The following is a 24,464-nucleotide window of genomic DNA, read 5'->3' on the forward strand; positions in this document are numbered from 1 at the left end:
GCTACCAGAGCTGCTTAGGGGGCAAAAGACAGGGCTTAATCATCTTTGTGCTCCCCCAACTTTTACAGCAGCAGCTTTAGGCCTAGTAGGTGCTCAGACATATTGAATTGATATTTGTTTAGTCCCAAATCATTGTTTAAAAAGGTGTTTTGTTCTTTAGAAGCACAAGGAAATTTTAATGTGTAAAATAGATTTTAAAGTATAACTTTAATAGGCTCCTACTCTGCTTTGATATTGTATTAAAAATAGATTTACTTTTGTGTTTCTTAATTCTAAACTTATTAAACCAATTGCTCTACCAAGGTAAGTTGCTTTGTTTAACTGAGAAGGAAAGAAATGTTATACAAAAATATTTTTGTAATTGTAATTCTATAGTGTTTCTCTTAGGAATTTCAATTTTTAATAATAAAGTCTCCTAAAGTTTTAGAATCTGCAAAAATATGGATCCTAGATTATTTTTTGCTATCATAATTAGCATAGTAATTATATGAAAGAAATCTTAGTTTCTAAATGTTACACTGGACTATCTTGTTTAAAACTTTTAAATTATATTTGTGCCATATACCAAGCACTGTGCTAAGCCTCTAATTGCATTGTTTTAGTCATGAGAGTAAATACTATTACTGCCATTTATAGAAAGGAAACTGAGGCTTAGTGATGATAGGTCACTTGTCTAAAGCCATACAGATAATAGCATAACTAGATTTTTTTTTTTTAACCAAGGTTTCTTAGCCTCGAACTGTTGATTTATTGGGATGGGTTATTTTTCTTGTGGGTGGCTATCTTGTGCATTTTAGGATGTTTAGCAGCATCACTGGCCTCTGTACCCTAAATACTAGTAGTATCTTCCTCATCCCTTTCCCACCTCCACATGCACAAACTGCAAAGACCAAAAAAGTTCACGAGGAAATTCCATTATCTTTTAATTCCATTTTCCACAAACTTTTTAAAGCCCCCTCATATTTTGGGGGCAATGTAACTCCTGGTTTTTAATCAAGTATCTGACTCTGGACTAGATCCCTAGTTCCTAAATGCCACACTGTTCTAACTTTGTTCTAAAACATTTGAATGATGTATTTACTTCATAAACATACATACCAGTTGCTGTTCATACTCAACTCATGGCTACCCTATGTGAGTGAGAGTAGAATTGTGCTCCACAGGGTTTTCAGTGGCTAGTTTTTCAGAAGTAGATCACCAGGCTGTTCTTCCAAGGTACCTCTGAGTGAACTTGAACTGCCATCCTTTCTACTACCAGCAAACATTTTAACCATTTTTACCAACCAGGGACTCTTTTTTTTTTTTTTAACTTTATATTGTGAATTGCGTGAAGGTTTACAGAGCAGACCATCAGTTGTACATTCAATAAATCTTATATTTTGCTTCATGACAATGATTGCAATCCTTTCCATGTACCAACAGTTAATTAACAGTATTCACTCTAACAATTACATTCTGCTCTCTCTGTCTCTTGACTGGTGAATTTAATCCATTTACATTCAGTGTAATTATCAGTAGGTATGAATTGATTGCTGTCATTTTGCTGTGTGTTTTTTGTGGTGCTGGTGGTTTCTTTGTTCACATAATTTTATGCACTGAATTAATTTTGTTTGTGTGTTTTCCTTTTCATTTCTATTGTGGTAATGTTTACTAAATCTTTCTGATTTTCCCTTTTATTTTGATGTGCAGATGTATTAATTTTCTTTGAGGTTACCCTGTAATTTATTAATCTTTTTCCCTGTTTAAAACAGTCTGGTTTATCTTGAAATTTGACTTCCTTGCCATTTGGAAGTTCTGTATCTACATTATTCCCTCTTTTTGCTTTGTAGTTGATTTCATTATAAATGAATACCTCTGGTTCAGTGTTTTCAGTCTTGTAGGTTTGTTTTACTTTGGAGACTTCTATATCTGGTTTGAATTCTGGGTGGTGTTGTCATGTATAGTAATCTCAGGTTGTTGTCTGCTGTTGTTGGTTCTCAGTCCAAAGAATACTTTTTAGCATTTTTTGTAAAGTTGGTTTGGTCATTACAAATTCCTTTAATTTCTGTTAACCAAAAAATATTATAATTTTGCCATCATATTTGAATAGGGACAGCTTTGCTGTGTGTATAATTCTTGGTTGGCATTTTTTCTTTCTCAGAGTTTTGTATATGTCATCCCATTGCCTTTTTCCCTGTATAGTGTAGGTAATGTCTTGTTTTTCCCCAGCTGCTCGCAGGATTCTTTCCTTGTGTTTAGTTTTGCAGAGTTTGATTATGATATGTTTTGGTGATTTTTTATTTTTTTTTGGAATCTATCCTGTTTGGGGTTTGTTCATCTTCTTTTGTGCTTATCCTCTTGTTTTTCATGATGTTAGGGAAGTTTTCTTTTAACAACTCTTTGATAATTTTCTCTGTGCATTCTATTGTCTCTTCCTTTTCTGGAATTCTGTTCACCCATAAGGTTGTTTCTCTTTATGGTGTCCCACATAACTCTTAGGCTTTCTTTGGAATTTTTCATTCTTTTTTTCTGATTGTTCTTTTAGCATACTAATATTGAGATAGTTATTTTCAAGCTCACTAATTTGGGCTTCCATTGCTTTGAATCTACTCATTTGTTCTTTGAATGTATTGTCCATTTCTGAAATTTTAGTATTAATCTGGATTTCTAATTGCAGGTTGTGTATTGTTCCAAAATTTGTGTTTATTTTCAGTTTGTTCTTGTAGTGTTTTCCAGAATTCTTCTCAAGTTTTTTTCTGTGTTCTCCTTGCTTTCCTCTTCCTGTCAGTCCTTTGAAGGTACCTAAATATCATTCATTTAAATTCTTTTTCAGATAGTTTCATTACCTTTTCTTCCTCAGAAACATTTTCTGGCCATGCATCCTAGACATTTGTTTGAGACATTCTCTCTTGTTTCTTTGTGTGAGTTAAAATTGTTGTCTCTGAGGCATTGTAGGATTGTTGTACTTGTATTTAATTGATGATTGTATGTTAATGTGTTCTTAGACTCTCTGTATAACTGTCTCCTGTGGGTATAGTTAGAGAATGGAATCCTGTACACCATTCTTGTTTGCTTTTCATGTTTAGGGTGGGTTTCGCTGGTGTTGGCTGCTGTCTATTGTTGATTAGATGGTGTAGGAGCTTATATTGGCTCTTGTCCAGAGGGTGGAGCTGCAGAGTAGGATTGGGGCAGGGTTGTAGGGGCATTGCTGCTGTCTCTTTTGTTTTTGTTGTTGTTAAGTGCCATTGAGTTGCTTCCAACTCATAGTGACCCTGTATACGGTTTCCGAGGAGCTACAGGTGAGTTCAAACCGCTGACCGTGCAGTTCAAACTGACCTGCAGTCCACTGCATTATCCTGCTGTTCCATACCGGGACTCCTGTAGGGTAGGAAAGAGAAAACCCCTCACACATACAAGAAAGAAAATACAGAATAAGCAAACAAGGAACCAACAGTGAAAAGAGAAAATAATAAAGTAACATTTGAAAAAAAGGAAATAAAAACAAGCAGCAACCAGAAAAGAATACAGTAAGTATAAAGACAAGAGAATGGCAGAGAAATGGAGATATAGAAGAGAAAAATAAAACAGAGAATAAAAGGAAAAGAGGGGAAATGAGAAACAAAAGGAAAAACAAAAGTGAAGATGGTGGTGGTGGTTATGTGCCGTGGAGTCAGTTCCAACTCATAGCGGCCCTATACAGGGTTTGCGAGGCTGTAAATCTTTACAGGAACAGAAAGCCTCATCTTTCTCCCACGGAACAGGATAAAATTCAAAGGAACATAAAAAGAAGAAAGAATGAATAAAAGCAGTGAAATAACCAAAGGAAAAACAACCCAAAAACCAAAATAATAGTGCTGCAGTTGGACCCAAAGAGGAGCTACCTCCTTCAGGCCAAGGAGCTCATGAGTTGTGTGTGGGAGGGAAGTGACAGCAACGTTCCTTGCCCTAGCCATGTTCCTATCGTCCTCAGTGTTATCTGTGTTCAGGGCATTCAACCTGGAACTAGTTCATAGAGGCCCTTAATGGAGTTGGCTTCAGTGTCTGTTAGGATTACAGGGCAACTGTGGCAGGGTGATTGGTTAAATGCTGGTCTGGTGACTAAAGGTCTGGAGCAGAGCCCACCTGAAACCAGGCATCAAAACGGCAGCTGGCCCTGCCTCACACTGGTGACAGGGTCTGCCCTGGGAGTGGGTAAAGGTGGTTACTGGCCACACCACTGGTTATCAGGGAAGTATGGGGGGAAAGGAATCACATCTTCCCTGTCACCTGTGTGAATCTGCTCTGCTCTGCCCTGCCAGGTCACCTTTTGTTGCTCACAAAAGTTCAAGGTGGTTGCGCCTTGTCGGGCCCCCCATTCCCAGTGAGTCTTCTTCTGTCAAGGCCCCTACTCAGCTTCTCCCAGCAAGGGTTCAATCCACTTCTCCAACCTTTCCTTTGAAAAGCAGGGCTTCAGGATGTTCATCAGTGTCTGTTTCATTTGGTCTCTTGTATCTTTGTTGTACAGGGGCTATGTAGCATGGCTGCCTAGTTGCTATCTTGCAGGAAGTCCCCTTACTTGTTAAGGGTCGTTGCTTTGATTATGGCTCATAGTGACCTTGTATAGCGTTCCTAAGGGGCCGCTGAATTTGAACCACAGACCGTGTGGTTAGCAGTCCAATGCTTATCCTACAACTCCACACCAGGACTCCTATTTATTATTTTGCTGTTGTTAAATGCTGTCAAGTCAGTTCTGACTCATAGAGACCCTGTATAGGGTTTCCAAAGTACCATCTGGTGAGTTTGACTCATTGACCTTGCGGTTCAAACCAACCTTGTGAACCAGTGCTTTACCCAACAGTGCCACACCAGTTTAAAAATAAATTTTTAAGGAATGGGAATCTCATTCAAATAGTTTTATACTTAATTACTTTAATTGTCTAGACCAAATAATTCAGTGTACTTCATTTAGTCACAGTGATAAAAGTATCATATTGTAGGTACATTTTAGGTGCCAGTACTTGTATAAGCTGTCTTTATATTGGAGAGGAACAATGTTCAGCTAATACAATAGAGACTAACTAACATTTGCAGTATGACATAGAGTAATGTATCCACAGTATTTCTTCCTCCATATTGAACTAAAAATGTAGACCTAGAGTATGTAGAGAGCAATGAGCTTTGCTCCTCCTACCCGAACTCCCTAATTTATGAACAATTTATGTAGTAGGTGGGAGTGCAGTGGCTCCTTAGAATAAGCACTAGACTGCAAACCACAGGATCCATGGTTCAAGCCAGCCAGCCACTCCACTGGAAGAAAGATGAGGCTTTTTGCTCCTATGAAGATTTTAAAAGCCATGGAAACTCTGTAAGGATGGCTATTCATCAGAACCGATTCGATAGCACTTAACAAGAATATGTAGAGAGCAGTGAACTTTGATCCTCCAATGTGAACTCTCTAACTTATGAACAATTTTTTTCTTTTCAAGTGTATTTCTTCTTTTAGAGTGTTTGCAATTTCTTCATTCACCTTTCTGTTCTACCTTAGAATGAACTGTACTCCCCTTTATGTTTTTCCCCAGCACTGTTTGTGGTGCTGTAGGATAAGCACTGGACTGCTAACCAAAAAGTCAGTGGTTCAAACCCACCAGGATCTCCACGGGAGAAAGATGAGGCTTTGTGCTCCCATAAAGATTACAGCCTTGGAAACCCTATACAGGGTTACCTCTGAGTCTGAATTAACTCGATGGCGCTGAGTTTTTTTTTGTGTTTGTGTGTGGGTGTGTGCAAAGGACTGACTAGAATTGAAGCAGATGTGACATCTAGTCACGCAGTCAGCAGGGAGCACCAAGAAAACAGGTTGTCCAGTGTACAATTAAGCTGCCTCTCTTCCTCAGTAATTGTGGGTTGATTAATCAACTTACTCTGATTACTTTTAGAGGAAGAGGGTTGCTTCTTGGTGCTGCTTGTTTTTGAATAGCAACGTTCAATAGGGATTTAAAACTAGTAAGAATTTAGCTACAGATTCTTGTTTGGGCTAAAGATGACATTGTATATAACTATTAGTTCGACAGTCTTAGATGACAAAAATGAAAAGTACTATGATTGTATGACACATTACGTCATTGTTTTTTGTGATATAGATGAGGGTAAGTCAAAATCATTATTAAACAAAAATATCAACATGTGAAATTGTTTCTGAACATATTGTCCATCTAGGTCTATACACTTTTGAAGACAATGTCCCCATCTTTCTACTCCTTTCCTAGGGAGCACGGTTGTTCCATAGGATAAGCACTGGACTGTGAACCACAAGATTGGAAGTTTAAGCTTACCAGCCACTCGATGGGAAAATGAAGAGGCTTTATTCTCCCACAAAGATTTATAGCTTTGGAAACCCTATACAGGGTCGCTGTGATTCAGAACCGACTCGACAGCACTTAACAACAACCATTCCCTAAGAAACCTGGTATTTTAGTGGGTTATGAGTTGGACTGGTAACCAAAAGGTCCGCAGCTCGAATTATTACACACTCTGTGGGAGAAAGATGAGACTTTCTGGTCTCGCAAAGATTTATATCCTTGGAAACCCTATACAGCAGGAGGTTTGTCAGGCCTGTGGACAGTATGTTGTTGTTGTTGTGAAGTGCCGTCAAGTCAGTTCCAACCTGTAGCGACCCTGTATAGTAGGTTTTCCGAGGAGCAGCTGGTAAACTTGAACTGCCAACCTTGCAGTTCAAACAGCTTTGCAGTCTGGTGCATTAACCCACAGCACCACATCAGGACTCCAGATGGACCATATAAAACCTACAAAATCATTTGGTCTGGCTCTCCCAAGGCAACCACAGTTCCAGCCATCACAATGTTGTTGTTGTTAGGTGCCATTGAGTGGGTACTGACTCAGTGCACAACAGAACAAAACACTGACTGATCCTGGGCCAACCTCACAATAATGCCACACTTGAGCCAATTGATGCTGCCATATTGTCAATCCATCTCTCTGGGGGTCTTCCTCTTTTTCTCTGACCCTCCACCTTACCAAACATGATGTCCTTCTCCAGCGACTGGTCCCTTCCGACAATATGTCCGAAGTATGAGAGATGAAGTTTGGCCATCCTGGCCTCCAAGGAGCACTCTGGCTGTACTTCTTCCTACACAGATCTGTTGGTTCTTGTGGCAATATTCTTCTCCAACACCATAACTCAAAAGCATCAATTCTTCTATGGTCTTCCTTATTAGGGGTGAGTTAATTATTTGACCAAATATAACAAGCTAATTTTAAGCTGATAACTTTGTATGGCTCACGAATGATGTTAAAAATTTTGGCAGAAAAAAAGATTCCCCACCCCTTCTGTACAGTACTGACTCCATGGCACACAACCACCACCACCAATCCTTCCCTAAAGAATTCTGTGCTCTGGTTTATACCACATCAAAACAGTAGAACAGTAGTTTTGTCATCTTTGAAGGACTCAAATTGTGTTCCTTTTCAATGTTCTTTGAGTTTGGGAAGCAAAAAAAAAAAAAAGTCTTAAGGGATAAGAGCAAGGCGATAGGCTGGAGAAGATAAGATTTCCCAGTGAAATTACTATAGGACAGCCCTTGTTACCCTCAAAGAATGAATAGGTGCATTGTTATAATGGAAAACAAAATTCCTCAATGCAACTTTCTTGACCTTTTTCTCAATAATGTTTTCATTTTTCTTAAAACTACTTCATAATAAGCCCCCATGATGATCCTGTGTTCTTAATGAAAAATCTATCAAGATTGCCCCTTTGGAATTCAAGAAAACTGTTTCTATAACCTTCTGAGCTGACCTCTCTGCCTTGAATGAACTGACCCAGCAGATCTCCTCATAAGCCACTGTTTTGATTGGACCTTTTTTTGAAGACATTACTAAGAGACTTGTCTACAGCCATCCACTGATGGCAGAGACATGCTTAAACATGTTTGGAATAAACCTGTGCATGTCTGAACTGGAATCCTAGTAGCAATACTTTTTGAGTCACCCTTGTGGTTCAAATGGATTTTTTGAGTCACCAACCTTGTGGTTCAAATGGATTTGCAGTCCAGTGCAATAGCCTACAGAGCTACACCAGGACTCCTTAAAGGTTGTCCCTATAATTGTTAAGTGCTATTGAGTTGGTACTGACTCTTAGTGACCTTGTAAAGGGTCTCTAATGAACAGCTGGTGGGTTTAAACCGCTGACTTTATAGTTCCTAGTCTAGTGCTTACCCTACAATGCCACACCAGGACTGTTATTCTGCCATGACTGATGAGGTAAACCAAGTACAAACCTGAATTTTTACAATTTCAGTTATTCATTACGGTAGCTGGGATAAATGACAGGTCAAAGCCCTGGAATGGGAGGCTTGGAAGAGGCTTAATGATCCTTTTCAGACGCAGTCTTGGCAGGACTGTAGAAATCCACATAAATGCAAAGCAGCACAACTACCACCTTTCAGTAGGACAGCACTGTTTCGAAGCCCTGTAAGTTTGCCCTCACTTTGGAATAATTTATTGGCAACAAATTCTTCATCATACCCACCTTTCCTTGCACTAAAGTAAGGCTAAATAAAAAGTGTATTCACTTATTCCAACTCACCTTCAAATTCTCAGGAACTGATCTAGTTTATAACTGGGGACTACCTGGACTAACACTTCTTATCATTACACCATACACAAAGTTCACCAAGTCTGTTGTTGATGAAATAGTAGGAAGCAGAATGAGGAAACAGATTGTTTTAGATGGATTAGTTGACTATGAATGGGTCCTTTGTGACTTTAATCTTGAAAGGAAACCCAAGGGTCTGTCCGTAAAGCAGTGATCGTGTCTTAGAAGATCTAGAGTAGAGCTGCCACATGGTTTCTTGAGCTTTTCCTATAAATTAGATTTAATTTTAATAGGAAATTAAATCTAATTCATTTGATTAGATTTAAAATGCTTTCTCTCTCTCTCTCTCTCTTTTTTCTTTTTGAGGTTCAAATTGACTTTGCAGTTGAGCACATTCACCCACAGCACCACACCAGGAAAGCAGTGTTAATTATAGAAGTGTGATATAGCATAGTGCTAAGGAGTCCTGATAGTGCAGCGGTTACCTGCTTGGCTGCTATTCAGAAGATCAGCAGTTCCAGCCATGGGAGAAAACTGGCAATCTGATAGCCTTAGAAACCCTATCAGCAGTCTGCTCTGTTCTGTAGGCTTGCATTGACTCTGAGTCCTCTGGTGGCAATGGGTATAGCATAGTACTTAGGAGCAGAGGCTCCAGAGCCAGACTGCTTGACTTCATATCCCAGTGCCTTCCCTGATTACTCCAAGTCCCTGGAAATTTTAAATTCTCAAGTATAAAGTAGGCATAATAATTCTAATCACCTCATAGGGGGAGTTATGAGGATTGAATACATTTATTTATGTAAAGCCAGGCCTGCAAATCATTTCAAACTGGTTCACTCATGGCTGGCACCATGAAACTGGAACACTCAAAGCCATGGAAAGGGAGACTTGGAAGAGGCACAGTGAGTCCTTTCAGGAGCCTGATGTGTAGCTGGATTATTGCCTGGGTGGTGGAGAGCAGTACACAGTCAAGGCGGTGCAGTCAGCCACCGTCTTTGAGCTATGGACAGTAAGTTTTGACTCAGCTAGTTGAGATAGGGTTGCTATGCAACCGGCATGATGTCCTGCTTTCTGAGAAGGAGATTAAGTTTCTAGAAGGGCTGCAGCGTGCAATTTTTCCTGTTTTGGTTAGCTTCATTTCATTCACATTTGAAAAATTCAGGTCCGTTTTGGTGCTGTGCTTAATTGAACATGATTGAACTGTGCTGAATCAATTCAGAGTCCTGTGTAAAACATTTTGAGCATCATTAACTGCTCATCAATAAAATGAGCATAATAATTCCCATCACCTCAAGGATAAATTTGAAAATTAGATGAGTTAAATTATGTAAAGCATTTAGAATGGTGTTGGGCAGAAAGTGAGAACTCACTGATTTTATTTACTCATATCTGAAGAATCTTTTCTAAGTCCCATTTTGCCTAAAAGTTCACATGTACATAATATTCTGGGTGCAAATGTACAATAAATAGGACTGAATGATTTTCCCATTACAAAATCAATTCATGTTTATTGTAATAAATTTGTGCTTATTTTAGGAGGGACCAATCCCTGGAGAGAAGGGCATTATGCTTGGTAGAGGGTCAGCGAAAAAGAGGAAATCCCTGAATAAAATGGACTGGCACAGTGGCTACAATAATAGGCTTAACCATAGGAACAATTGTGAGGATGGTGCGGGGCCAGATAGTGCTGCATAGTGTCGCTATGAGTTGAAACTGATTTGATACACCTAACAACAACAACAACATAGGAAGTTCAATAAATACGTACAAGCAAAAGGTCCAAAATATTAAAAGTCATTTCCTATAGCCCCTATAGGATATACTTATAAATTATAATTACCCTGTTTTATAATCTTAAGCTTTCTTTACATACAAAATATTCATAGAGCTAAAAAATGTTTCTGGAAAATTTCCATTATCTTTTAATTCCATTTTACAGTGAACTCTTTGAAGGTCCCTTGTATCTATTTCTCTGTGTGTATTTGTTGTTGTTAGTTGTCATTGAGTCCGCCCCAACTCATGGCAAGCCTGTACACAGCAGAATGAAATGCTGCCAGGTTCTGTACCAATCCCATGGTAGGTTTCGAATCAGACCATTGTGATCCTTAAGGTTGCCATTGGTTGATTTTTAGAAGTAGATCACCAGGCCTTTTTCCCTAGTCCATCTGGGTCTAGAAGCTCCACTGATAACCAGCATCAGAACAGTACATAGCCTCTGTTGACAGATGGCTGTGCATGGGCCAGGAATCAAACCTATGTCTGCTACTTGGAAGCCTATAGTTCTACCACTGACCATCAATACCCACGTGTTTTAGTAAAACAGTTTAAGACTGTTTCACTTAATAAGTTTCACTTGCATTTATAAAAATTTTAAATGTCACTAAATAAACAGTCTTATATTAATAGATAAACAGTATTCCAGTATATGATTATATATCATATAGTTGATCTATTTTATTAGTGAAAATTTGTTTTACATATATATACAAAGATGTGGCATTTGGGGGATAAAACAATATTATAGTTCTCGATATGTGTTGCCCTGGTTGCCTTCTTGAAAGGCTATTCTCAGGAATGGTCATCCCTAAATGAAATACACTGTAAAAGGTTGGTTGGTATGCCATAATCCCAATGTTAATGTGTCCCCACTGCTTGTTGTACATTGGTATTCGCTGCTTGTTCTTTGCAAATTCTTGAAACCATAGCATTCTTCTCATAAAGTAAAAAAAATTGTACCAACCTTTATCTGACAGCCAAATTTTACAATCTTATTTCTTCTACCAGTCTCTCACCTATAGTCTACAAACTAACATTTAACATCAGTGGCTGTGAGATACTGATTTATTTGGTTTGAGGGTGGAAATTGGGCATGAATGGACTTTTTAAATCCCCAAGTGGTTCTAGTATGCAGGCAGCCAATATCAAAAATCCCTGGTTTATGCTGATATTCTTTCCTGGCCCTTTAGTTGGATTTCAACACTTGTTTGCATCCCTGTTAGCTAATATTGTGCATCAGAACATCGCATAATGGCATTGATGAAACAGATTGGCAAGGACCTTTCAAATTCAGGAAAGTAGGGTATTTTGCACTAGCTTTCATTAGCTGAAAGTATATGGTGGTATTCCCTTTCTTTACAAAAACATATTAGCAATACTATGTAATTGTATTGACAATTAGTGGTGGAGATGGTGGTAGTCATGTGCCATGGTGTCAAGTCCGATTTATAGTGACCCTGTATAGGATTTCCAAGGCTGTAAATCTTTACAGGAGCAAAAAGTCCATCATTCTCCGGATGCAAATGGTGGCTTCAAACTACTGGCCTGTGGTTCGGTCAGCTGTGTTTATTGATACATTTATATACATACATACCTTCTTGTTGTTGTTAAGTGCGATCAAGTCAGTACCAGCCCATAGCGACCTTATGCACACCAGAACGAAACACTGCCCGATCCTGGGCCAACCTCATTATTGTTGCCACGCTTGAGTCCATCAATGCTACCACCTGGCCAATCCATCTCGTTGTGGGTCTTCCTCTTTTCCTCTGACCCTCCACCTATCCAAACATGATATCCTTCTCCAGCGACTGCTCCATCCTGACAATACCTACTTACATGTTAATCAGGTGAATGGTATTATAATAAACCACTGCTATAAAAGCAGTGCTGAATAAGATAAATCTACAAAGTTATACTTCTAATGGCTTCAGCTTAACAGGCCGGTTCAACTCATGCTTATTTACCTTGAGCCATGCTGAAGCTTCCAGTTCACCATTTTAAATAAGTATTACTTAAAACACACAGAAAACCAAAAACACAGTTGCCATTGAGTTGACACCAACTCATGGTGACCCCTGTATTTCAGACTAGAATTATGCTCCATGAAGTTTTCATGGTTGTGACCTTTTGGAAGCAGAATGCCAGGATTTTTTTGTGAGGCTTCTCTGGGTGAGTTTGAACCATCAACCTCACAGTTAGTAGTTGAATGCATAACCATTTATGCCACCCAAAGATTCCTTAAGTATTGTTTAGATTCCTACTCTCCTATGCTTATGCATTTGCCTACCCGCTATTTACACATTTTTATGATTGCTCTCTTGTTTTTAACTATTAGTTCAGTGTTTCAGTATTGACAATTTTAGATTTCATTTGGTGCTTTTTCAAAGTTAGGTCTCTTAAACCTAGTATAAACTTCTTTCTGTTTAGACATTTAGTGACTAAACACTTGATGAAGGAAGATTGTTTGCTGTATTTTCACCCAAAATAAATCTAAAAATAATTCATTACTATTACATGGCAAAAAGATTTTTATTTTCAATATGTGGAACCATGGGAATAAATAATATTGGTATATTAATATATAATATATGTTTGCTTCCCTGTCTTTTCATATTTTTCCCTTTGAAGCCAGTAAGTTAGTGAGGTATGGTCACTAACTTTGGAAGTGACATTGCTGTCTCCTTGTTAGGCACTTTTTCTTTAAATGATGACTGCACATGTAGGTACTGATTACAGTTTCTGCCTCTGGAGTCTATTGGTAAGCTTTGTACGACTTATAATACCATTGCCAGCATTGTGCTAGCTGTAGGAAACTGAAGGAAGCATTTTGGTGTCATATTGCTGTGCTGAGAGGTTATTGCCGGAGGTGGTACAGCATGGAGGAGTGGTGGACTTTTGGCTCTGGTCTTCTGAACAGCAAAATAATGTTCTTGTATTCTTGTAAGTTAATGGAATTTTCCCATCAACTTGTGAAGTTCCTTCCTCAGATGTTTGCTGTTTGTTTTGTGGTGTTAACAAGTTGTGGTTTTCAACATTAGGTAATATTCAGGTGAATAAATAATTTTTAGGTAAAATACAGTGTCGACAAACATCTTTGGCATACTTCATGACCACAAGTACTAATAAGTATCACGTTTTCTCAGGCTTCTAAACAGTGAGATAAGTCCTACAAGGGTTTTCATTATTTAATACGTTTTTTGTGTTAATAGCCTGCCTCCAGAGTCCACTGGTACACATGTATACCATATAATATTTACAATAATCTGTTATACATAACAAAAAATGACCAATTCTCAGTCATTTAGAATGCATTCCATTAGTGAAAAAAAATATTACATTACCAAAAAATTACAAACATAAAATAATCCAGTCATGAATGGGTTAAAGTATAAAGTTTCTTGGAATGATTTAGAAAATATTGCTTTTAATTCTATAATCTGATTATTATTCTTTTCATTTTTCATGCATATATTCCTCACTTTATTGTGCAAACTAAGGAACCAATGTGATTTGGGTAATATTTGAGATTACTGTCCCTTGCTACTTGAATTCTTATAACTTGACTACCAAAACTCAAGAACCAATAGATTTAACACAGTAGTCTTCTATGTTCCGATTTGTTATCCAGACTCTTTCTAACCAAATTCAAAAATGACATAGGTTTATACAGGGAAGGTTATTTGATTTTCTAATCTTTCTCCTTGCTCTTCTTATTTTTACTTAATTGCAGTTGTAATGTACAAAACCATTGGCAATTATGGGGGCACCCATTTAGTTGTGTTAATGTTCAGTACTGTAATGTTTTGGGGAAGATTCTGTTTGACTGTCAGACATAAAAATGAGATTCATCGATGTGTTTTTCTCAGGACTTGCCCTGTACCGAGCAGAGAGAATGTTGTGCAGGTGTGTGCCAGTAACGGCAAGTGAAGTGCCATAAGAGGAGGGCCCTGACCAAGTAGTGGAAAGAGAGCTGGAGTGAAAGCTAAAAGTGCTTTAAATGGAGTGGGGCATACATTTTGGCTTTTTAGTAACTAACTAGCCAAAGTAATTTTCTTGAAGAACTATGAACTAGGTCTTCCTTTTTTGGTCTAGAAATACGTTTCTTTTTCATTTTTAAAATTAGTCTTACAACATTTAAAAATGAATCCTATTAAGCTGTGACTAGTGAGTCTTGCTCCCATAGTGTCTTCATAATATTATAGTGCTTCTCAATAACTGAAACAGCTTTTTTTTTTTTTGGTGGAAAATTCTTAAATAAAGATGTCTTCTTTCAGTCTGGCCGGGACCTTCAACAGTACCAGAGTCAGGCTAAGCAACTTTTTCGAAAGTTGAATGAACAGTCTCCTACCAGATGTACCTTGGAAGCAGGAGCCATGACTTTTCAGTGAGTATAATCTTGGTTTCTTTATGATGATTGAAATATGACTTAAAGTAATGTAAGTAACATCTAATAGAATTTTTTCTGAAGTTAACTTTAAAAATACATAGTCTCATGAAGTAACTCCTCTACACCTAATTCTACAAAACTAAAATTTTAAATGAACACGTCTAGAGAATTCTGTGCACATTATGTAATAATTTATAACTTCTTACTTTAGAAGCACCTTGGGCGACATACTTATAGGTTAATGTCCTTACTGACATTTACTAACAGTGTAATCGTGAACAACTCACATAATTTTGCCAAACCTTGGTTTCCTCTGTAAAATTAATTAGAGTTCTTGGACATGAAATTATTTGAAATATTGCTGTTAAATGTTTAATACAGATCAAGTGTGAAGATGATGAGACAGTAATGATGAAAAAGGAAGAGTAGCGGATTCAAGGGAAATTTAAAAGTGTTACCTGAATCCTTCATATTTTAGGAGCGTAGATACTAGGTTATTAAAGATAAGGTAGGAACCTGCTTTGTTTAATATTTTTTTAAAAAGCCTCCTTACTCCAAAAACAAACAAGTGTTCCAAAATCATAAACCAAACCCTAGCCTAGCCTGTCAGATAATATAATAGTGGACATTAAATTTCATAAGGTAGTCATTCTTGCAGTATCTAAAACATTCTCTATTAGTCTAATTTTCATTGTCAGAAAGTATTTTTTGGTACTGTCAATCCATTCCAACTCATAGTGACCATATGTACAACAGAATAAAACACTACACTGGACTGTGTCATCCTCACAATCATTGTGATCTCTGAATCTGTTGTTGCAGCCACGGTGTCAGTCTTAGCTCGTTGACAGCTTTCTTCTTTTTTGCTAACTCTCCACTTTACCAAGCCTGTTGTCCTTCTCTAGGGACTGGTCCTCCTGATAACATGTGCAAAGTATAAGAGACAAAGTCTTGATAGCCTTGCTTCTAAGGAGCACTCTGACTTACTGCCTCTAAGACAGATTTGTTTGTTCTTCTAGCAGTCCACGGTACAGTGAATATTCGTCACCAGCTCCATAATTCAAATGCATTGAATCTTCTACAGTCTTCCTTATTTATTGTCTAGCTTTCACTGCATATAAGGTGATTGAAATTGCCATGGCTTAGACCAGGGACACCTTAGTCCTCAGACTGACATCTTTGCTTTTTAGTACTTTAAAGAGGTCTTTTGCAACAGATATGTCTAATGCAACATGCACAACAGAACGAAACACTGTCTGGTCCTGCGCTGTCCTCATAATTGTTGTGTGAGTCCATTGCAGCTGTTACTGTGTAAACCCATCTTATTGGGGGTCTGCTTCTTTTATACTGACATTACCAACCATGCTGCCCTTCTCCAGGGAATGGTCCCTCCTGATAACATGTCGAAGTGTGAGAGACAAGTCTCGTCATCCTGGCGTCTAAGGAGCATCTTGACTTTACTTCTTCCTACTCAGATTTCTTTATTCTTCTAGTAGTCATGGTACTTTGAGTGATCTTTTCTAAAACCATAACTCAAATGCATCAATTCTTCTATGGTCTTCCTTTCTCAAGCATATATTGTTGTTGTTGTTAAGTGCTATCGAGTCGGTTCCAACTTATAGCAACCATGCATAAGGTTTCCAAGGAGCAGCTGGTGGGTTTGAACTGCTGAACTTTTGGTTAGCACTTCAGGGCTTGTCCTACATTGCCACACCAGGACATCTGGTGTATGAGAGACCAATCCTGGCCATCCTGGCTTCCAAGGAACCCTCTGGCTGTACTTCTCCCAACACAGATCTGTTTGTTCTTCTGGCAGTCCATGGCACTTTCAATACTCTTCTTCAACACCATAATGCATTAATTCTTCGCCAGTCTTCCTTTATTAATTGTACAACTTTCACATGTATATGAGGCTAGTGAAAATACCATGGTTTGGGTAAGGTATACCTTAGTCCTCAAACTGACATATTTGCTCTTGAACGCTTTAAAGAAGTCTTGTGTAGCGGATTTGCCTAATGTAATTAATTGTTTGATTTCTAGACTGCTGTTTCCATGCATGTTGATAGTGGAGCCAAGCAAAATGAAATCTTTGACAATTTCGATCTTTTCTCTTTTTATCATGATTTTATTATTTATTGGTCCAGTGGGGAGGATTTTTGTTTTCTTTACATTGAGGTACAAACCATACTAAAGGCTGTGGTTTTTGGTCTTCATAAAATTAATTTTTTAAGTCCTTTTTCAGCTTCAGCAAACAAGATTGTATCATCTCCATATCACAGGTTAATGAGTTTTCCTCCAATCCTGATGCCTCATTCTTCTTCATATAGTACAGCTTCTCAGATTATTTGCCCAGCGGTTCAGACTAAATAAGTATGGTAAAAGAATACTACCTTGGTGCACACCTTTCCTGTTATTAAACCATTCAGTGTTCCCTTGTTCTGTTCAAATAGCGGCTTCCTGGTCTATGTACAGGTTCCTCATGAGCACAATTAAGTGTTCTGGAATACCCATTCTTCACAATGTTATCCATAGCTTGTCACGATCCACATTGTTGAAAGTCTTTGCGTAGTCAATAAAACACAGGTAAATATCTTTATGGTATGCTCTCCTTTCATCCAAGATCCATCTGACATCAGCAGTGATATCCCTCATTCCATGTCTTTGTCTGAATCTGACATGAACCTCTGGCAGTTTTCTGTCAATGTACTGTTGAAGCCATTTTTAAATTATCTTAAGCAAGATAATTGCTAGATACCTTTTATGGAATGGCACACATTTGGATCTCTTCCAATCAGTTGGCCAGTTAGCGGTCTTCCAGAATTCTTGGCATAGATGAGTGAGTGCCTCCAGTGCTGCAACAGTTTGTTGAAAAATTTCAGTTTGTATTCCATCAATTTCTAGAACCTTGTTTTTTGCCAGTGTCTTCTGTGCAACTTGGACTTCTGCAGTACCATCAGTTCTTGATCATATGCTACCTCTTTAAATGGTTGAGCATCAACCTTTTTTTTGTTTTTGGTACAAAGACTCTGTACTCCTTCCATCTTCTTTTGATGCTTTCCATATCATTCAATATTTTGCACATAAAATCCCTCAGTATTGCAACCGAGGCTTTAATTTTTTCTTCATTTCTTTCAGCTTGAGAAATGTTGAGCATTTGAAAATAAACAGGATTTTCCAGGTTCAAAAAGGAACATTAAGTATCATCAGCAGCATTGTTGTTAAGTGTCATTGAGTCAACCTGTGTAGGGGTTTCAAGGAGCAGCTGGTGGGTTTGAACTGTCTCCCTTCCACTTACCAATCTGGTGCTTATCCTACAGAGCCACATCAGGACTTACTATTAAAAACAAAAGGACATAAACAGAAATCCAGCTTAACAGTCTGCTTGCTCCCCACCCCTTAACCCCCTCTCCCCTGTCTGTCTTTCAAGAAGTAATCTTCTGTTCCTCCAGCTGTTCGAGTTGTTCTGCATGTCTTTTCAGTTGGGAATGTCCCACTTCTGATGGTTCTAAGTGCAGATTTACCTTTTAGGAATAAAGTCAATAAAATTGTAGACTTTATAGTCTAGACTGAAGGCAAGGAGATAAGGTAATTCATGTGCTCAAGCAAAAGGTAAGACAACAGTAGTGTCTTAGGCTGGGTTTTCTAGAGAAGCAAAACCAGTGACACATGTATATGTATACCTAAGAGACAGAAAAGTTTATTATCAAGGAAATGGCTTACAATTATAGAGACCCAAGTCCCCAGAGAAGAGAGAGCTCCTCTTGCATGTCCATTATATTGGGAGCAGCCCACACCCCCAAGAAAGCATCCCTTCAAGTGACTGACAGTTATTCATCATAGAGTTAACTGTGCCTGTATTAGGTTTCATCACCAGGGAATAAGCACATCCCAACTGCTAAGCATATGAAAACCTGGCCTCTTGTTGTAAGTGCCATCGAGTCAGTTTTGACCCATAGCAGCCCTGTATTGGCTTTCCGAGGAGTGGCTGGTGGGTGAATTGCCAACCTTAAGGTTCAGACTAACCTTGCAGTCTATTATCTTGCAGCGCCACACCAAGACTCCAACCATTACAAACGATTCCTTTTTGTTGTTGTTAGGGTTAGAGATCATGTAATATAGTAGTCTAGATTATATTTTGTAGACCCCGGTGATGTTTCACGAGCCACCACAGAAAGGCTAGGAATAGTGGTATATATAACGATTTGGCCCTTAAGCTAGAGTATTTTTTATTTTATCTACTATCCTTACTGGTCTTTAGTTTTTGCTGAAATAGAAAGTACTGGAGTCCTGGTATGACACTGTGGGTTAATGTGCTGGACTGCAAAGTTGCTTTGAACCACAAGGTCAGTGCTTTAAGCTCACCAGCTTCTCCTTGGAAATCTTATACAAGGTTGTTATGGGTCAGAATCAACTTGGCAGCACTTAACAACAACACCAATGATTAAAAGTTTTAAAAACTACCAAGTAGCATAAGCTCTTTCTTAAGACTACCTCAGACATGCAGTTGTAGATTCTTTTGAGTACCTTGGGTTCACAATCATAAGAGGAGGTCTTTTCTGATCAGGAAAATTTCCAACTAATTTAGAGTTCTGATTCCCTGGAAATTTGAGACTGTGGTTAGCCCTAAGGTCATTGTTTTCTGTACCCAGTGAATATATTATTCCATCAGCCTCCAACTTTTAGGAATGTCTTCATTTCCTAGGCCTGTTATAACAAAATGCCAAGAGTGGGTAGCTTTAAAGAAAAGAAACCTACTGTCCTACAGTTATAGAGGCTAGAAATCCACATTAGGATACTGGCCATGTTGATTCCTTCTGAGGGCTCTAAGACAGAGACTGTCCTATGCCGTTTTCCTGGCTTCTGGTGGCAACTAGCAATCCTTGGCATTCCTTGACTTTCACCTGCCTCTGCAGTCACATGGCCATCCTTCTGTTTAACTCTGTTATAAGACACAACTCAGATGGAATTAGGACCCACCATGCTCCACTATGACCTCATATTAACTAATTTTATCTTCAGAGACCGTGTTTCTAAACAAGGTCAGGTTCACAGGTATTAGATGTAGTGTTTCAGCATGTCTTTTAGGGAGGGATACAATTCAGTCCATAACAGTAGCCATCAAAATGTCCAGTTCCATGATTTTCTTTAAGACTGGAAGATAGATACATGTGTACTACTTTGCCATCTGGAGTCCTGGTGTGATGCTGTAGGATAAGCTGTGAACTAGTAACCACAAGGTCAGCAGTTCAAACCCAACAGCTGCTCCTCGGAAACCCTAACAGGGTCACTTTGAGCTGGAATCAACTCAATTGGCACTTAATAACTGTCTAGCATCATACTCAAAGGGTGGAGGGGGTTACATTTCAGAGTTTTCAAGAAATCGTCTTCTTGTTATGTGCTGTCTGTATAGTACTGAGAATATAATTCAAACTGTTGAAAGTACTATTAATGGGAAAACAACTTTTTTTTTTTTTTTGCCTTTTTTGTCTCTCCAGCTACATTATTGAGCAGGGTGTGTGTTTCTTGGTTTTGTGTGAAGCTGCCTTCCCTAAGAAGTTGGCTTTTGCCTACCTAGAAGATTTGCATTCAGAGTTTGATGAGCAACATGGGAAGAAGGTGCCCACTGTGTCGAGACCCTATTCCTTTATTGAGTTTGGTAAGTTTTTGCTTGCCACTTCATTAGGGGAGCAAACAATACAAAGAATCTATTTGTTACACTAATATAATTTTGACACATTTTTAGTCAAGTTTATTAAGCAAGAGAAGCTTTTCCAAAGCAGTCCTATAAATTTGAGTCAGACCATGCCCCCAGTTGAAACTAAGGTGAGTCATTCCGTATAGGAAAGTTGGGGCATTCTTAACCCTTGTTAAGTTGTTGTTGTTAAGTGCCGTCGAGTCGGTTCCGACCCATACCGACCTTGTACAGGGTTTCCGAGGGTGTAAATCTTTATGGGAGTAGAAAGCCTCATTTTTTTTCCCGCGGAACAGCTGGTAGTTTCGAACCGCTGACCTTAAGGTTCGCAGCCCGATTCGTAACCACTACGCTACCAGAGCTCCTTAGTTCCACTGTAATCCTTACTCTGATGTTATTGTTGTTAAGTCCTACTGAGTCGATTCCAACTCATAGCGACTTGCCGTCCAGTGCTTATCCTATGATGCTGTACTAGGACTCCTTTTTGTTGTTGTTAAGTGTCATCAAGTCAGTTCCGACCCATAGTGACCCTGAACAGGGTTTCCGAGGCTGTAAATCTTTACAGGAGCAGACAGCCTCATCTTTCTCCCATGGAGCAGCTGGTAGTTTCAAACTGCTGACCTTGCAGTTCACAGCCCGATTCATAACCACTACGCACTCCATAGCAACTCACTTCAAAATGGGTCCATAATCACAGCTTTACTGTTGTTGTTAGATGCTGTTGAGTCAGTTTTGACTCATTGCAACCCTGTTTAGGAATTTCAAGGAGTGACTGGAGGATTTGAACTGCCGGCCTTGTGGTTAGCCATCAGAGCTACAACTCTAATCACATTTATAATATATCACAGAATGGAGAAATTTGTCTAGAAGTGCCATAATAAATGAGGAGCTGCCCTGTAGGTATGTGAATAGGTTATAGGGAGACTCAAGGTACAATGACCTGGGCCAGTAACGTGGTACTTATTACCTGCAGCGATGGGGAGAAGAAGCTCTGGAACTGGGAAGGAGAATATTTATAGAGAAGGCCAACTTGGGAGGAGCAGTAATGTTATTAGAGAGTACTTCAGCCGAAGGTGACTTCTCAAGGAGCCAGAAGAATAAATACCCTGACATAGCTTTCTACTCCCCCTTCCACACTGTTGGCCTTTTCTGTTGGTGGAACTTAACTGGAGCCCATTGATGTAGTACACACAGACCAGCTTCCCAAGGCAGGAAGCAGACTCAGAAGTGTGGAGAGGAACTCTAAGGAGAGAAGGGAACTTAAGATTTTTGCCAGACCTTGAAAACCTAATCTTCAGTAATAAGTTACTTTTCCTACAATTTTGAGAAATACAAACTCATTCATGTACATGGATCTAACTGAAGTTTTATAGAAGTGTCTTGGGAGAGTGCGTATCTCATGTTTGCATTACCTAAGTTTAAGAAGGTGTGAAATTTAGGATGTATATGAAAGGTAAGACTTTAAAACAAGTTTTGTTTACATTCTGCAAATGAAATTAAAACATAGATTTTGATAGTCACCCCAGGGTTTAGTTAACCATTGTTGTTGTTAGTGTCAACAAGTCAGTTCTGACTCAGTGACCCCGTTTAGGGTTTCTAAGGAGTGCCCTTCAGGTTAGCAGCCCGGTATTTGTCCTACAGTTCCACACCAGGACTCCTGGTTAACTATGGATCTAGGCAAATCCAGGCTTAAACTCTGAATTTCCACTTTCCTCCTTCAGTTCCTGAGCATGAAAGACGTTATTTAATGCCCAATTTGTTCTTCATTCTAGATACCTACATTCAGAAAACTAAAAAGCTGTACATTGACAGTCGTGCTCGGAGAAACTTGGGCTCCATCAACACTGAATTGCAAGATGTGCAGAGGATCATGGTGGCCAATATTGAAGAAGTGTTACAACGGGGAGAAGCACTCTCAGGTATTTAGGAGCAGTTAAGAGTCTTAGGAACAAGTGGTGCTCTTTCCAAGGTGCAAGGATAGCTTACTTTGAGACGCCTTTGTACTGTGAGATATTAGCAGAGATTAAGATTTTATCTCTGAGAAATGCTGTCATCTCTGATTCATAGTAACTCTATGCACAACAGAATGAAACACCACCCAGTCCTGCACTGTCCTTACAATCGTTGTCATACTTGAGCCCATTGCTGCTGCCACTGTTCCAGTCCACCTCATTGAGGGTCTTCCTCTTTCTCACTGACCCTCCACTCTACTCTAGGGTAGGACAGGTCCTTCTGACAGCATGTCTGAAGTATAAGAGGCAAAGTTGCACTATCCTGGCTTCTAAAGAGCATTCTAGCTGTAATTCTGCCAACACAGACTTGTTTGTTCTTCTGGCAATCCATGCTACTTTTCAGTATTCTTTTCCAACACCCTAACTCAAATGCATCAATTCTTGTATGGCCTTCCATATTCATTTTTTAACTTTCACATGCAGATGAGGTTATTGGAAATACCATGGCTTGGGTCAGGCACACCATAGTCCTCAAACTGACATTTTTGCTCTTGAACACGTTCAAAAACCTTGCCTAATGCAGTATGTCATCTGATTTCTTGACTTCTGCTTCCAAGAGTGTTGATTATGCATCCAAGCAAAGTGAAGTCTTTGACGTCAATCTTTTCTCCATTTACCATCATGTCCTTTGTTGGTCCAGTTGTGAGGAATGTTGTTTTCTTTACATTGAGGTGCAATCTGTACTGAAGGCTGTGGTCTTTCATCTTTATCAGTAAGTATTTTAAGTCCTTTTCACTTCCAGCAAGCAAAATTGTATCATATGCATATCGCAGGTTATTAATGAGTCTTCCTCCAATCCTGATGCCACATTTTTCTTCATATAATCCAGCTTCTCAAATTATTTGCTCAGCATACAGACTGAGTAAGTATGGTGAAAGAAGACAACCCTGCTGCACAGCTTTCCTGATTTTAAACCATTCAGTATTACTTTGTTCTGTTTGAACAACTGCTTCTTGGTCCATGCACAGGTACCTCATGAGCACAATCAAGTGTCCTAGAGTACCCATTCTTCACAATGTTATTCATAGCTTGTTATGATCTACTCTCTTGGAAATTGGTTATGTTTAAAAACCATCCAATATATGTATGTATAGATATTCAGATAGATAGTTTTTGTGGACTTGGAGCAGTGTAAAGGACTCATACAAAGCAGAAGCATTCACTGTTGCCAAGATAATTACAAAATTAAGTAAATTATTTACAAAGACACTGTGTACAGGTTACATAAAGTGAAAAAAGACTGAGGAAGTTGTAAAGATTTATTTCAGAGATTTCCTGAGGAGCTACGTTGAGAGACTTTATTGCTTCTAGGTAGGTCTCTGTAAATGCCATTTCATCAGGACATTCCTTTGCTGAAAATTTCGTCTTTGATTACAGAGAAAGCCAGTCTGGCCTCAACTTTTCATTCCATCACTTGTTGTTATTGAGTGCTTGTTATGTGCAAGGCAGTGTGCTCTGTTAAATGTGTGCACACATTCTGTCTCAGCCAAGTCAGCTTCTTCACCATCCTTAATGATCTGTTTTCACCTCACACTGGACAAAAACTGCCTCCTCCAAGAAACCTGCCTTGAGCCTTCCTTCCCACATCTCCAGCTCTTCTGTCCTTTAAGCTCTGAGAGCACACATATGTATATTTATGTGTTTTACCTGTTTAATGTGGTCATGCAAGCTCTTTAAAGGTAGTGTTTGTCTCATATGTTTCGTATTATACGTTTTTTTATATCTCACAGTAATGTTCACAAATATAGACCATAATGAGTATTGAATTCAACCTTGCTACATATTTCATTAGAATCCTGGTATGCCATTGTAGGATAAGCATACCAGTAACCTCAAGGTCCACAGTTCAAAGTCACCAGCTACTCCTCAAAAATTCTATACAGGGTCGCTGTGAGTCGGAGCTAACTCAATGGCACTTAACAACAAAAATACAGTTAATTAATAAATGGAGTTTTCTTCATTATTATTATAAACTGCAATCTTTAAACTTTGTTAATTTATTGTTGTTAAGTGCCATCGAGTTGGTTC

The 24,464-nt window shown here is 38.8% G+C and overlaps 1 protein-coding gene across 1 annotated transcript in view; it reads left to right on the forward strand.

Moving 5' to 3' along the window:
• The window catches only part of LOC102842342 (vesicle-trafficking protein SEC22b-like), a 31,155-nt gene that overhangs the window by 1,478 nt on the left and 5,213 nt on the right, over positions 1 to 24,464 (forward strand). Inside the window, exons 2-4 of the mRNA XM_006861314.1 lie at positions 14,620 to 14,729; positions 20,228 to 20,388; positions 22,197 to 22,343. Coding sequence (XP_006861376.1) covers positions 14,620 to 14,729; positions 20,228 to 20,388; positions 22,197 to 22,343 — 418 coding nt within the window. The remainder of the gene's footprint in view (positions 1 to 14,619; positions 14,730 to 20,227; positions 20,389 to 22,196; positions 22,344 to 24,464) is intronic.

This window comes from Chrysochloris asiatica, unplaced genomic scaffold, assembly GCF_000296735.1.
Source record: "Chrysochloris asiatica unplaced genomic scaffold, ChrAsi1.0 scaffold00042, whole genome shotgun sequence".
NCBI classification, from domain to species: domain Eukaryota; kingdom Metazoa; phylum Chordata; class Mammalia; order Afrosoricida; family Chrysochloridae; genus Chrysochloris; species Chrysochloris asiatica.